The 13051-nt window shown below is 41.9% G+C and overlaps 1 protein-coding gene across 2 annotated transcripts in view; it reads right to left on the bottom strand.

Moving 5' to 3' along the window:
* RIT2 (Ras like without CAAX 2) overlaps nt 1-13051 on the bottom strand; it is a 272454-nt gene that overhangs the window by 173781 nt on the left and 85622 nt on the right. For both annotated transcript variants that reach the window (XM_079995109.1, XM_079995108.1), the window contains exons 3-4: nt 6980-7053; nt 825-1016 (exon numbers count right to left, since the gene is read on the bottom strand). In XM_079995109.1, the coding sequence (XP_079851235.1) occupies nt 825-1016; nt 6980-7053 (266 nt within the window). The remainder of the gene's footprint in view (nt 1-824; nt 1017-6979; nt 7054-13051) is intronic.

The following is a 13051-nucleotide window of genomic DNA, read 5'->3' as shown; positions in this document are numbered from 1 at the left end:
TAAAATTGACACCATGTAACTAAAACAACTGCATATTCTTCCTCTTCCCCGCTCCCTCTTTTTCTGTTACCTTCCTTCTGTTGCATTTTAGAGGAGGGGACTTTTTACACTTTGCACCACATTGATGATGTGCTGCCATAATTTACAGTTAATGGATAATGGCTTGTATCCAGAGTACTGTGAGCTTCTGGGTTATTCCAATGGGGCTCTTCTTTTGGTCTGATGAGGTGTTGATAGGAGGGAGACAAGAGTTGGAGGAAGGATGGCCAAGAGGCAGGAGGCAAAAGGACATGGCAACAGCTTCCAACTAACCCTTCAAATATCCAAATGGCTGTCACATGGCAGGTGGAGCAGGCTTGTTTTCTGATTGGAGGACACAAACCAATGGATTTAAATGACAAGAAAGAAGATTACAAATAAACATCAGGAAGAAGTTTCTGGCGGCAAGAGCTGTTCAACAGTGAACATATTACGTCATAAAATAGTGGACTCTCTATTACTGTAGGTTTTGAAGAAGAGGTTGGGAATTCTTTAGCAGTGATCCTACCCTTGGAATCCCTTCCATCTTTACAGTTCTACAATTCAGTAACTCATTTCACCAATGCAAGGCTTTTCACACATGCAATAGAACCTCTTCCCTTTCTGTGAGCAACATCCATTTCCTAATTAACCGAAATGCCACATGCTGGACAGATGATCATTTGTCAGAAAGGCTGGTTGATGTTCAGACTCGGTTCACACCTGCAGTTAGAGTGGCATTCTCCCTGCTCCAGAGCCAACCCTTCTTATTATTCATTTTTAAAAACGGCAACAACTTTGCTTACCTGCCGAAACTCCTTGAGATCAATTTTGTTCCCCACCAGCACCACGGGGATGTCATAGGTATGCCGGACACGATAAATGAGCTCCTTGAATTCTGCAGCTTCTTGAAAGGACTGTCGGTCCGTGATGGAATAGCAAATAACGAAGCCCTCTCCACCTCGCATATATTGGTCTCTCATGGCCGTGAATTCTGCCTGCAGAGTAACATTGAGATGCTATATAATTTAGCAAGCAAAATAAAGAGCCTATAAAGAACAGAGTTGCTGAGGGTGTGCTTCTAAGGTAATTTTTTCCTCCTTTTTTTCTATTTCAAAAGTGATTTTGCTTACTGTTTTAACTAGCAGAAAAAAACACAGGCGATTCACTTCTAATATTCATAAGGCATCCATGTCTTATCCTCCACCCTTCTTTCCCTTGAATTATTTTTGTTTGTCTGGTTTCTTACAGTAAATAATGCAAAACTGTTAGCTGATTTTATTTCATTTTTAAAAGAAGAATATTTGAATTTGGATGTCTTGCATATGTGTTTTTCTTCTTGTTTTTCCATTATGTCTGTCTCTCTGCAATAGAGTCCAAAAAAAGGGAACCCAATAAAGCTCACCATTATTACAGTTTCACAGACCTGGAGGGCTTTTGAGGTTATATGAAGCTGTTTCATTCCAAATCCGAACATTTCATAGGAAGTTGCTTTATACTGAGTCAGTCCATTGGGCTATCTAGCTTAGATCATCTGCAATGATTGGCAGCAGATCTCCAAAGTCTCAAGCAGGAATCTTCCACTGCCTACTTTGGGATGATGAGGATTGGACCTGGGACATTTCACATACAAACATGTGCTCTACCATTGAGCTATGGAGCTTCCCAGTGATTGACACACACACACACACACACACACACACACACACACACACACACACACAAATAAACAAAGCTGCACTTCTGTCCTCTGTATGGAAAAAGCAGAATGGGACTTTGCAAATTACAGCAAATCAATTTGGAAATAACATAGATGTATTGTGTATGGGGCATGTTCCAATTCATGAAACCCTTTTCAAACCTTGCATTTTGAAGAACTGCCCTCTTTAAGAAGCGTTCTCTATATTTGCTATGTTTTCATTTTTTTCCAGAACAGAAAACCTTTCTTTCTTTCTTTCCAAACGAGAGCAGCAAGCAACGCTTCTTTACTAATTAAGCAAAATGCCACATTCGTAGCAGGGAGAAATCAAAGGAGACATTAGCATTCAGGATGCACTGAATATGAGCCACATTGTTATCTCATGTACACATGAACCACAGGAAATGTAATGCTGAAAGTGCTGAACAGTATATTGTGGAATAGGCAGGTCCCACACAGGAGCGCCAAGCAAAGTTTTGTGTTTAGAACACTATCAGTATCATAGCACCAAGGGGAGAGGATTAAAAAATAAGTCTGGGTTGGGATGGCCAACATCTATGGTTCAGAGACAACTTAATTCTCCAAATAACACTGTCCTGGACTGGAGATCCAAACAGCAACCTAAATTGCCCTACAGGATGGTCATGTTCAAAAGTTAGAACCCAGAAGACTTCACAGATTTTGTGTGCATTCATTCAGGTAGCCTGAGGTCATCAACCGGGGATGCTGAACAAGGAACATGTGCCACACAAAAGATTCCACTCTATGAAATTGGTTGGTGGGGGTCTTCTGTTTTTCAAGATTGCACAAGAGATCATTAGAAAATACAAAGGGAATTTTTGCTACTTTGATGGCAATAGTCCCAGGGAAGTACAACCCACTGACACTCTAAGGCTCTTTATATTCGACTAGAAGGCAGGAAAGGCAGAATTCATACTGGAATATTTATACAGAGACGCCATCTGCACAAAACAGCTGAACACTTGTAGGTTGCTGGTTGCCAGGGCAAGCAAAGCTGAAATAGCAGCACTCGGAAAACATGATTTTGGTCTTCTCATTTTTCTTCCCCTTAACAAAGTTTACAAAGGGAGACGGCAAATGGGAAAACGGATGAAGACAGCAGACAGCAGGTGGTATCTAGGACATGTGCACAAGCAAATGCCATCTGTTCCTGGGCTTAAAGACTGAAGAACTGGACAAAGGATGTTCCCAAGAAAAGACCAGGCAGGCAACTGGCTGACAATCTCCTTGGGACTGCTCCCAATTTTAGGGTTCTCTGAATTGGTTCTGTTTCACAAAATCAATACTCCTGCCCACATCTGCTCAAAGATACCAGTAAGTCCCACACAGTAAAGGTGTTTTGGGTTGCAACCTCAATAGGGACAAGTGAATCTACCTATGGCTTTCCCAAGTCAGCATTTTTATGCTTTTGCACACAATTCCATTGTGTTTCTTTTATATGTTAAGCTGAAAAGTCTGTCAGGTGTGAATGGGGAACCTCAGACTTGGAGGCTTTATATGGCCCCCAAGACTCTCCCTAGGCCACATAACTTTCTGAGCCACATCCCTCACTTTTGCACCCTCCTTGAGAACAGACCTTAGGTTGCATAAGCACAATTTTGCATTAGTGTCTATGATGAACTGTCCAAAGTGCTGATTTATGCCTTCACTGGAACAGACATGCCTAGATGTTATGTGTTGCAGGAGTTGGGAACCTCAGACCAAGACTCCAGACCCCTCTATTTGGCCCTCAAGACTCTCCCCAAGTGACACACTTTGCCTGCTCTACTCTACACCCTATATTCCTGGCTGGAATATGTCCTTGAACTCTGGCCATGCTTCTTGCTTGCCTGTATGGAAGATAGAGGGGTATATGTGTGTGAAGAAACTAGCCTAATATACAAAGGTAAATTTTACATTCAGTGTTCTAGGTATTTTTTTAAAAAATGTAAAGTGTATTTTTTCTTGAAATGCACATTTAGATGTGTATCGTGATATGCTCAAACTGCGAATCACAACTTTTGGAGAAAGTGAAAATTCCACATTACTGAATTGCAGACCAGATAATTTCTTCTAGGAATGTGAAAATATTGAGCTCCTCCAGCCTTGGTTCTGGATTCATCCCTTAAACAGAAGGGGTGGAGGTGCTCCTTCCCACTTGCAGTAAAATAGTTCTGTGCAACAGTGTCCCACTTGGCAAATTTTGTCTTTCATATTAATGCTAATGGCTTTTTCCTTAAGGAGAAACACCTTGATCATTTTCTCTTAGATGCAGTCAGTGGAGCAAGATTCACTGTTGAATCTCCTTAAAGAAAAATAAAGTAAAAAAGAAATCCGGCTTCATTTGGTTTATTGCACACTATAAACTATGTGCTCTCTTCTCATCTGCATGCAGGATAGTATAAAATGGATTTTCACCTTAAATCACAAAATGCATCATTAATAGTAAAGGGAACGGATTAATAGCTCAGTCATTATGTTTGAGGAAAGAGCAGAAAGGACTGGAAGGAGAAGAAAAGGTCCCGAAGGAGTTTGAAGGTGATAGCTTTTTCTGGTAAGTATTGAGTCCCTTGAGACCTGTGGATCTTCTCTTACTTTGTCCTTCTCCTACGCTCCCCTTTCTGAACAAGGTATCTATGTATAAAAGTGGGATTTCAACATTTCATTGTTTTTTGTCAACATCTCATCACACTCTGGTATAACCAAGAAGCAGGATAGAGAAGACAAAAGCTCCATTGTGAAGAATCTGCTTTGAATGTAGACGATCCCAGGTCCTGCCCCAGGAATGCTCACTAGATTCCACCAGGGAATAGTCATACCTCAGTGGTAGAACATTTGCTTCGTGTGCAGAAGGTCTAAGGCTCAAATCTTGACATTTCCAGGTAGGGCTAGGGATGTCCCCTTGCTTGAAAACCTGGTGAGACATTGCTAGTCAAGGTGGACAATACTGAGCTAGATGGACGAATGGTCTATTTCAGTGTAGTGAAAGACCTTAGCTCCATGGTAGAGCAAGTTACATGCAGAAGATCCCTGGTTCAATTGCTGGTATCCCCAGATAGGGCTGTGAAAGACTCCTGACTGTAACCTATCAATGGGTGATATGTGGTGTGCCATGTAAGATTCCAATTAAAATAAAGGTAAAGGTAAAGGGACCCCTGACCATTAGGTCCACTTGTGGCTGACTCTGGGGTTGTGGCGCTCATCTCACTTTACTGGCCGAGGGAGCCAGCGTACAGCTTCTGAGTCATGTGGCCAGCATGACTAAGCTGCTTCTGGCGAACCAGAGCAGCACAAGGAAACACCATTTACCTTCCCGCCGGAGCGATACCTATTTATCTACTTGCACTTTGACGTGCTTTTGAACTGCTAGGTGGGCAGGAGCAGGGACTGAGCAATGGGAGCTCACCCTGTCGCGGGGATTTGAACGCCGACCTTCTGATCGGCAAGTCCTAGGTTCTGTGGTTTAACCCACAGCACCACCCGCGTTGTAATTATTACCACCCAATGTTGGAAATGTAGGTATTGAGTGAGGATTTACCCCTCCCAAGCCTATGATGTATAGCTAGATAGACAGATAGACAGATATAAACTTTTTTGAATATCATTATATTATTATCATCCGTATCTAATTAATTATTTGCAATGATTAAATAATAGTTTTCTCTTGGCATAATTTGCCTGTAAATAAACACCCACACTCAACAGCTGATACCATTTCCATTGCATCACTGAACTGACATTTCCCCCCAATCACCAACCTTGGAAAGAAATTCTTATTTTGAAGCAATAATGCAACAGGTGGGAAAACAGTTTGTGAAAATTATTTTTATTTTATTAGAAGAAGGCATTTTAAAATATAACTATTGCCCAGAATGCAGTTATGTGGAAAGCTGCAAGAAGCTTGGTTTGAAATATGATTTATATAGTTTCTTGTAAATACTGAACACACTTCACTGTAGATTGTTCTTCAGGTAGTCGTGCAAATAGGACTTTTACCTCTATTAAAAGTGTCCTGATTGCACTTAGCTACTACAGAACTGCACTTAACCCTTGTAGATTGCCAAAATGTTCAATATCATCATACAGGCTTAACTCACTAGATATCCATTAAGATAAATATCAAATGCATTTCTTTCTATAACATCTTTGAACACTGGAATGCAAAACATTAATTAGCATCAATAAACAAGAGCCCACAGAGACAGTGCAGGACAGATGCAATGATTGCCATTATCAATGTTCAATCTCAGGGAATATGATGCTTCAAAGGGGGGAAAGAAAGCAGCCTAGCTTCCTGCCAGTGAGTTAATAAGATCTACCTTCTGTTTCCCATTCCTCTGACAACAATAACAAAAGCAAATGGGAGTCTCTGTACCTTGGAACAGATCCTCCACAACTGTTAGGTACATTTTCAAACAGTCTCTTGATCTCCTGTTCCTCTTCTAAATGCACCTCCCTAAACACAGTCATGCAGCACACTTTGCTGACTGCACATTGGTGATTGCCAAGGCATTGTCTAGCCAACACACCATTAATGTCATCAGGCAGAACCTGGCAGTTTTAGGGGAATGTGGCTCTGTGTTCAGACTGGAGTTCTCACCTATAGAGGTGGTGGTGAGAAACCAATGTGGCAACGGCAAGAGTATTGTTAGCCCAGAAATGGAAGCAAGAAGAAATTCTGATGAAAGAAGAATGGCAGATGAAATTAATGGACTATGCAGAATTGGACAAAATGACAGGAAGGATTCGAAACCTGCGGGACCAGAGATTTACAGAAGATTGGAAGAAGTATATGAATTCCTATGCCCCACAAATAACCCAGAGATGCATTTTAAATAAAATGACACATTCGACTCATGTAAAAACACGCTGATTCCCAGACTGTCCGCAGGCCGGATTTAGAAGGTGATTGGTCTGGATCCAGCCCACGGACCTTAGTTTGCCTACCCATGTTTTAGAGCAGCGGTTCTCAACCTGTGGGTCCCCTGATGTTGTTGGACTACAACTCCCATCATCCCTAAGCTCTGGCCTTGCTAGCTAGGGCTGATGGGAGTTGTAGTCCAACAACATCAGTGGACCCACAGGTTGAGAACCACTGTTTTAGAGGAAGGGGAGTTCTAACCTTACTATACACACACACACACACACACACACACACACACATGTATATGTAGGCTTCCCTTATTTTTTCAGTATCCTCACGCACACTCTGTGGCAACTTTCATTGGCAGCTCAAATTGTCCAGGCAGAGAAACTACTCACTTGTCCAGCAGTGTCCAGAATGTCCAAATAAGCAGGTTCATCATCTATACGTACTTGTGTTTTATAAGCATCCTCTGCAAGGGGAGAAGCATAAGAGAAAGGAAATAAACCATATAAGCAGGACTGCAGGCATTCTAAGCTAAAGGAAGAAAAAAGACAAAGTTGGGCAGCAATGCAATTTTAATTTCTGCAACGAGAAAGGAATAATTCTGCAACATGCATGAATCACAGAAATTTCCTTGCATAATTCATTCTTCTTATGACAACGAAGTTAGGAGGTGGTATGTGTGCTACAGTCTCCTATAGATAAGACTCCTATAGAGTCTTTTCAAAAGTGCCCTCCTCTTGCTGCCTGCAGAATGCTCTCCACAGTGAGGCTGCTTTGTCATCTTTGATTATTTATTTATTAAGTTTATATACCACCATTCATAGGAATATCACAGGGCAGCTCACACCATAAAAATATAAAATGAGAAGATGGGATACCTAATTAAAAAAAGCACAAGCACAAAAACAAACCAATAATCCTGGGCTCAAGATACTGCTCTATTTCAAATGTTTGATGAGATTAGATGTTCTTTTATGCCTAGTTGATTATCTCTGATATTTTATCTGCTGGGGTGTTGTAGTTTTCATAGAACTCTGTTGTTGTTGTTGTTTAATCGTTTACTCATGTCTGACTCTTCGTGATTCCGTGGACCAGAGCACGCCAGGCACTCCCTGTCTTCCACTACTTCCCGCAGTTTGGTCAAACTCATGTTGATAGCTTCGAGAACACTAGGAACCTAGAAAGCTGCCTTGCATCACACTATTGTCTCAACTTGCTCCTTATTGGCTAAAGTGGCTGGCAGAGGCTCTCCAGGACTCCTAGACTGGGTATATTCCAAGCCCTACCGAAAGATACCAGACATTGAACCTGGGACCATCTGCATGCAATGTAGATGCTCCACCAATGAGCTACGGACCTTTCCTAAGCAGCTGGTGAAGGCTGAACATTTGATCTGTGGAGAGGAGAAAGGTGTACTTCATGTCTCATCGGTTGAAAAGCAGCTGTGGGGAGGTCAGCTTTGGTTATTATTATTTAAAGAAAAACTTTAAAAGTTTGCTTCCTCAGTCTATTACTTTTTCGGTTTAGCAAATTGGCTTTTATGCTTGCATAACATTAAAAAAAAATCTACACAAACTGTTGCCTTCCCCCCATAGTCATAGGCTGCTGTCTTCCAAGTGGAAAATAAGCACCAGCTAATATTTGTATAGATTATTTTGCTCCACTGTATATTTCACGCCCCGTCTTGTTATTCATATTTTCTTGTTAAGGTTAAATGGAGCCGAAGCGTCGGACAATATTTATACTGCAACATGGGCTGCAAATTATCTCTGTTGTTTAATTAAACAACAATGCAAGACAGGCGGTGTGTTTATGGTGATGGATGGTGTGCCTCGCTTGCGCAGTGAGCTGTGAGGCGAGAAGGACCGGGAGTTCCCAACAACGTGCCTGAGAAAGACCATTTATCAGCGGGAACATATGGACAGTCAGGTCCTATGTTACAATCCAAACTAGCCCTCTGCACCTAAGAGCCCATCACTTGAGCTGCCTGATATTTGGTATTCCCAGACTGCCCCTGCACCTTTAATCTATCCTGCTCATACACCTCTCTCAGACTTAAATATGAGAAGTTGTCTTTATTTATCCTCTTTGAGATCAAAGGAGCTAGACTAGTTACTTAGATTCAAACTAGAAACATTTATATCTCAATTCTGTACTTCCTGCAATCAACAACTTTGCTATTTTCTTACCTACAAGCATCTCTCTCTCTGTGTGTGACTGCAACAGGTAAAATCTACTCTCCAACCAGTATGTACTAGCCAAATGCTCCTCATTCTGCATGCAAAAGGGTTTCAATAGTTAATTGGCCCTGTTACCCCCATGCATTAAAAAAAACACATGGAAACTGATGAAGAAATAAGGAAATTGAACTTAAAACTGGAAATGTGAGGAACTGAGAGAAACCATTATTGGTGGATCAGCCCATCTCTAGCCATAGCTGCCTGGTCCCATCACCTCCTGGCAAATAGAAAGGGAAGAAATGGAGGCAGTGAGAGATTTTACTTTCTTGGACTCCATGATCAATGCCGATGGTGACAGCAGTGATGAAATTAAAAGATGCCTGCTTCTTGGGAGAAAAGCAATGACAAACCTAGACAGCATCTTAAAAAGCAGAGACATCACCTTGCCAACAAAGATCCGTATAGTTGAAGCTATGGTTTTCCCAGTAGTGAGGTATGGAAGTAAGAGCTGGTCCATAAAGAAAGCTGATTGCCAAATAATTGATGCTTTTGAATTATGGTGCTGGAGGAGACTCTTGAGAGTCCCACAGACTGCAAGAAGATCAAATGTATCCATTCTGAAGGAAATCAACCCTAAGTGCTCACTGGAAGGACAGATCCTGAAGCTGAGGCTCCAATACTTTGGCCACCTCATGAGAAGAGAAGACTCCCTGGAGAAGACCCTGATGTTGGGGAAATTGAGTTTGACCAAACTGTGGGAGGCAGTGGAAGGCAGTGGAAGACAGGAGTGCCTGGCGTGCTCTGGTCCATGGGGTTACAAAGAGTCGGACACAACTTAATGACTAAACAATAAACAACAACAATAGGGATTTGAATTATTACAGCAGTGTCCCAATGTGTAGCTAGGACTACATGCTGCCACGATTAACACCCCTACTTTCCATTTCAGAAGAGGGAAATCAATCTTATGCCAGGTTCTGTCATACCTGCAAAATCTCCCCTCCCTTTGAAATCACCCAGCAGTGGCAATCGAGTAGGACCAAATGGTGCCTGTTATACAATATTGTTTTTGTTATTGATTTTTCTTTGACACACATTAGCATTCCAAAGCGCAATCCCTCAAAGATGTTGATGGAGCAAAGCAGCCCATCTTCATTTGCTCGGTGTCCCTGCTCTTTAGTCTATACAGCGTTTAGTTGGTTAATTAGAATTCTTGGTGTTGAGCTTTGATTAGCCACATCTTAAAATCTCCTAGGAGCCAAGTTGGGCCATCTTCCTGCCATAGCACACTCAGGCAAGTGTCACGTTACATGAAGGTTTCTGTCAGGCACCACAGGGAGGGACCATAAAACCTGCTTCGCATGCAGAAGATCTGAGGTTCAATCCCTGGTGTCTCCAAGCAAAGAATTGGGTAGCAGAGAATGGAAGAAAGCTCTGCTTGAGAACTTGGGGAGCTACTGCAAGTCAGAACAAATAATAAAAAGCTAGATGGACCAGACTTGTATCCTATGTTCCTGGTTTCATGAAAAATGTTTACAGCATCTGGGACATTTTAGTTTAGAGAAAATGTGAATTAGAGGCAACATGAGATAAGTTTACATGGAAGAAGTGGAGAGAGAAAAGTCACTCTCTTTCATAACACTGGAACTTGTGGACATGCAATGAAGCTGAAGGTTGGATGATTTGGGACAGCTACACAGCACATTGCCAACAAAGGTCCGTATAGTTAAAGCTATGGTGTTCCCAGCAGTGATATATGGAAGTGAGAGCTGGACCATAAAGAAGTCTGATCGCTGAAGAATTGATGCTTTTGAATTATGGTGCTGGAGGAGACTCTTGAGAGTCCCATGGACTGCAAGAAGATCAAAGCTATCCATTCTGAAGGAAATCAGCCCTGAGTGCTCACTGGAAGGACAGATCCTGAAGCTGAGGCTCCAATACTTTGGCCACCTCATGAGAAGAGAAGACTCTCTGGAAAAGACCCTGATGTTGGGAAAGATGGAGGGCACAAGGAGAAGGGGACGACAGAGGATGAGATGGTTGGACAGTGTTCTTGAAGCTACCAGCATGAGTTTGACCAAACTGTGGGAGGCAGTGGAAGACAGGTGTGCCTGGCGTGCTCTGGTCCCTGGGGTCACGAAGAGTCAGACACGACTAAACAACAACAACACAGCACATAGTTAAAACTATGGGACTTGTTCCTACAGGAGACAGTTAAGGCCAACTTAGATGGATTTTAAAGAGCATGGGCCAAATTCTGATGCCTATCCTCTGCCTCCACAGGAAGAAGCAATGTGCTTCTGAATACCAGTTGCTGGAAACCACAAGGGGTGAGGGGAGTCCTAATTTTGGACTTCCCAGAGGCATCTGGTTGGCCAGAGAAGGCTATTCTTATGCTAGATCAGTTCATAATCTTTGGGAAGGAGTGGTTAGGATATGGCGATGCAGCAAATGACCAGATCTCTTTGAATTGGCCTCTGATAATTTCCAACAGCCCTTGCGATTTATTCCAATATATCTTGAATCATTAAGCAAATTGATCCTCATTACTGTTATGGCAACTATATAAATGCAAATCAAGCTTGGAATGGGAATGTCTTTCTCTCTGCTATCTATGTATTTTTGTATTTACTTTTACTGCTCAATGGCTCAGAAGTTAATTCCCTTTGAAAAGCAAATTGTACCATTGGATATTATATAAAAATTAATTAAGTCCTTGAAATTCAATAGGTACTACACACAGCTGAAGTACTTAAGTCACCGATAAGGAAACAATACACATGCAAATAAATAAAACAAATTACCAAGCGGTATCCAGAGCAATGAAAAATAAAATAAAATACTGACACTGCTCTAATTCTAAATCTTTTCCCTATATTGCAGAGGTCTGGCATGCTCAACTTCTTTCAGTAGGCCTTACAAGACATTCTTTCTAAATGTGTCAAGCAGATTTCATGCATTTGAAGTACATTTCTGGAGAGTTTCAGTTGTGGTTTCAGTGCTGGTCTTAACCCATAAAGACTAATAATAATAATAATAATAATAATAATAATAATAATTTATTATTTGTACCCCACCCATCTAGCTGAGGCTCCTCAGCCACTCTGGGTGGCTTCCAACAAAGATTAAAGATACATTAAAATGTCACACGTTAAAAACTTCAGGGCTGCCTTCAGATGTCTTCTAAATGTCAGGTAGTTGTTTATCCCTTTGACATCTGGTGGGAGGGCGTTCCACAGGGTGGACACCACCACTGAGAAGGCCTTCTGCCTGGTTCCCTGTAGCTTTGCTTCTTGCAGTGAAGGAACTGCCAGAAGGCCCTGGGTGCTGGACCTCAGTGTCCAGGCAGAATGATGGGGGTGGAGACGCTCCTTCAGGTATACTGGGCCGAGGTTGTTTATGCAGCTTAGGACCTCAGTCATTGATGGAAAGCATCTCTCATCATGAATCTACCCATCTCCCAAGATCAACATATGAAGTCCTTGTCAAGAGAGCTGTGGGAAGGGAGAGGCTCTTTTCAGTTGTAGCCCATCTGTGGAATACTCTCCCTGATAAGGCCTGATAAGGCCATGAGCATGTTTTCCGCACCAAGTTAAAATGTTCTTCTACTCGCATGCATTTGATGGGATGTAACTGGCTGGTTTTCTAAATACATCATTATCCTAATTGATTATTCCTGAAGATTTGTCATTCTATGAGGAAGGGAGTTTCGTTTTAATGCACAGTGAATATTGCTATTCCTTTGTTTTTAAGCTCTGTGGATTGTCATAAGATAACTTGAATTCCCCCCTTTAAAAAAAGGAAGTGGTGCAATGTGAGATCCAACGCAACAGTTGTGGTTGTGGAAGTTTGCTGCGGAACAGGCTGTGTAACAAGGAAGTATCAGATCTGCAGCAATCTTTTGAATCATTGGGCCATTCTGGCTTTCTGCGACTCCTGTTGCATAAGCCATTCATTCGACTAGTGCACCTCTAAGGGACTTTAACTTAGCACTGCTTTGAGTTCCCCTCAATAACAGTGGGTACCAGAATACAAATCTGCAGTTGATCTCTTCAAAAAACAAAAATTCAAGCCTTGAATTCTTACTTGAGCTCAGCTGTATCTTTAAAAAATGAAACTAAAAATTAAAGAAAGGATCAGAGGCAACCCTAGGGGTCCCTCTTTGGCCACAGCCATGCTCTCTCCCCTAGACATTTCAATAGCTGAGACTGGCATCTCCCAAAATTTCTCTCTCTCTGTCTGGACTCAGCTATACAGCTGTAAATAAAATGCTTTAAGTGTGTT

The sequence above is a fragment of the Podarcis cretensis genome, assembly GCF_951804945.1.
Source record: "Podarcis cretensis genome assembly, chromosome: 11".
Lineage (NCBI taxonomy): Eukaryota > Metazoa > Chordata > Lepidosauria > Squamata > Lacertidae > Podarcis > Podarcis cretensis.
This window is presented reverse-complemented; position numbering and strand designations above follow the sequence as displayed.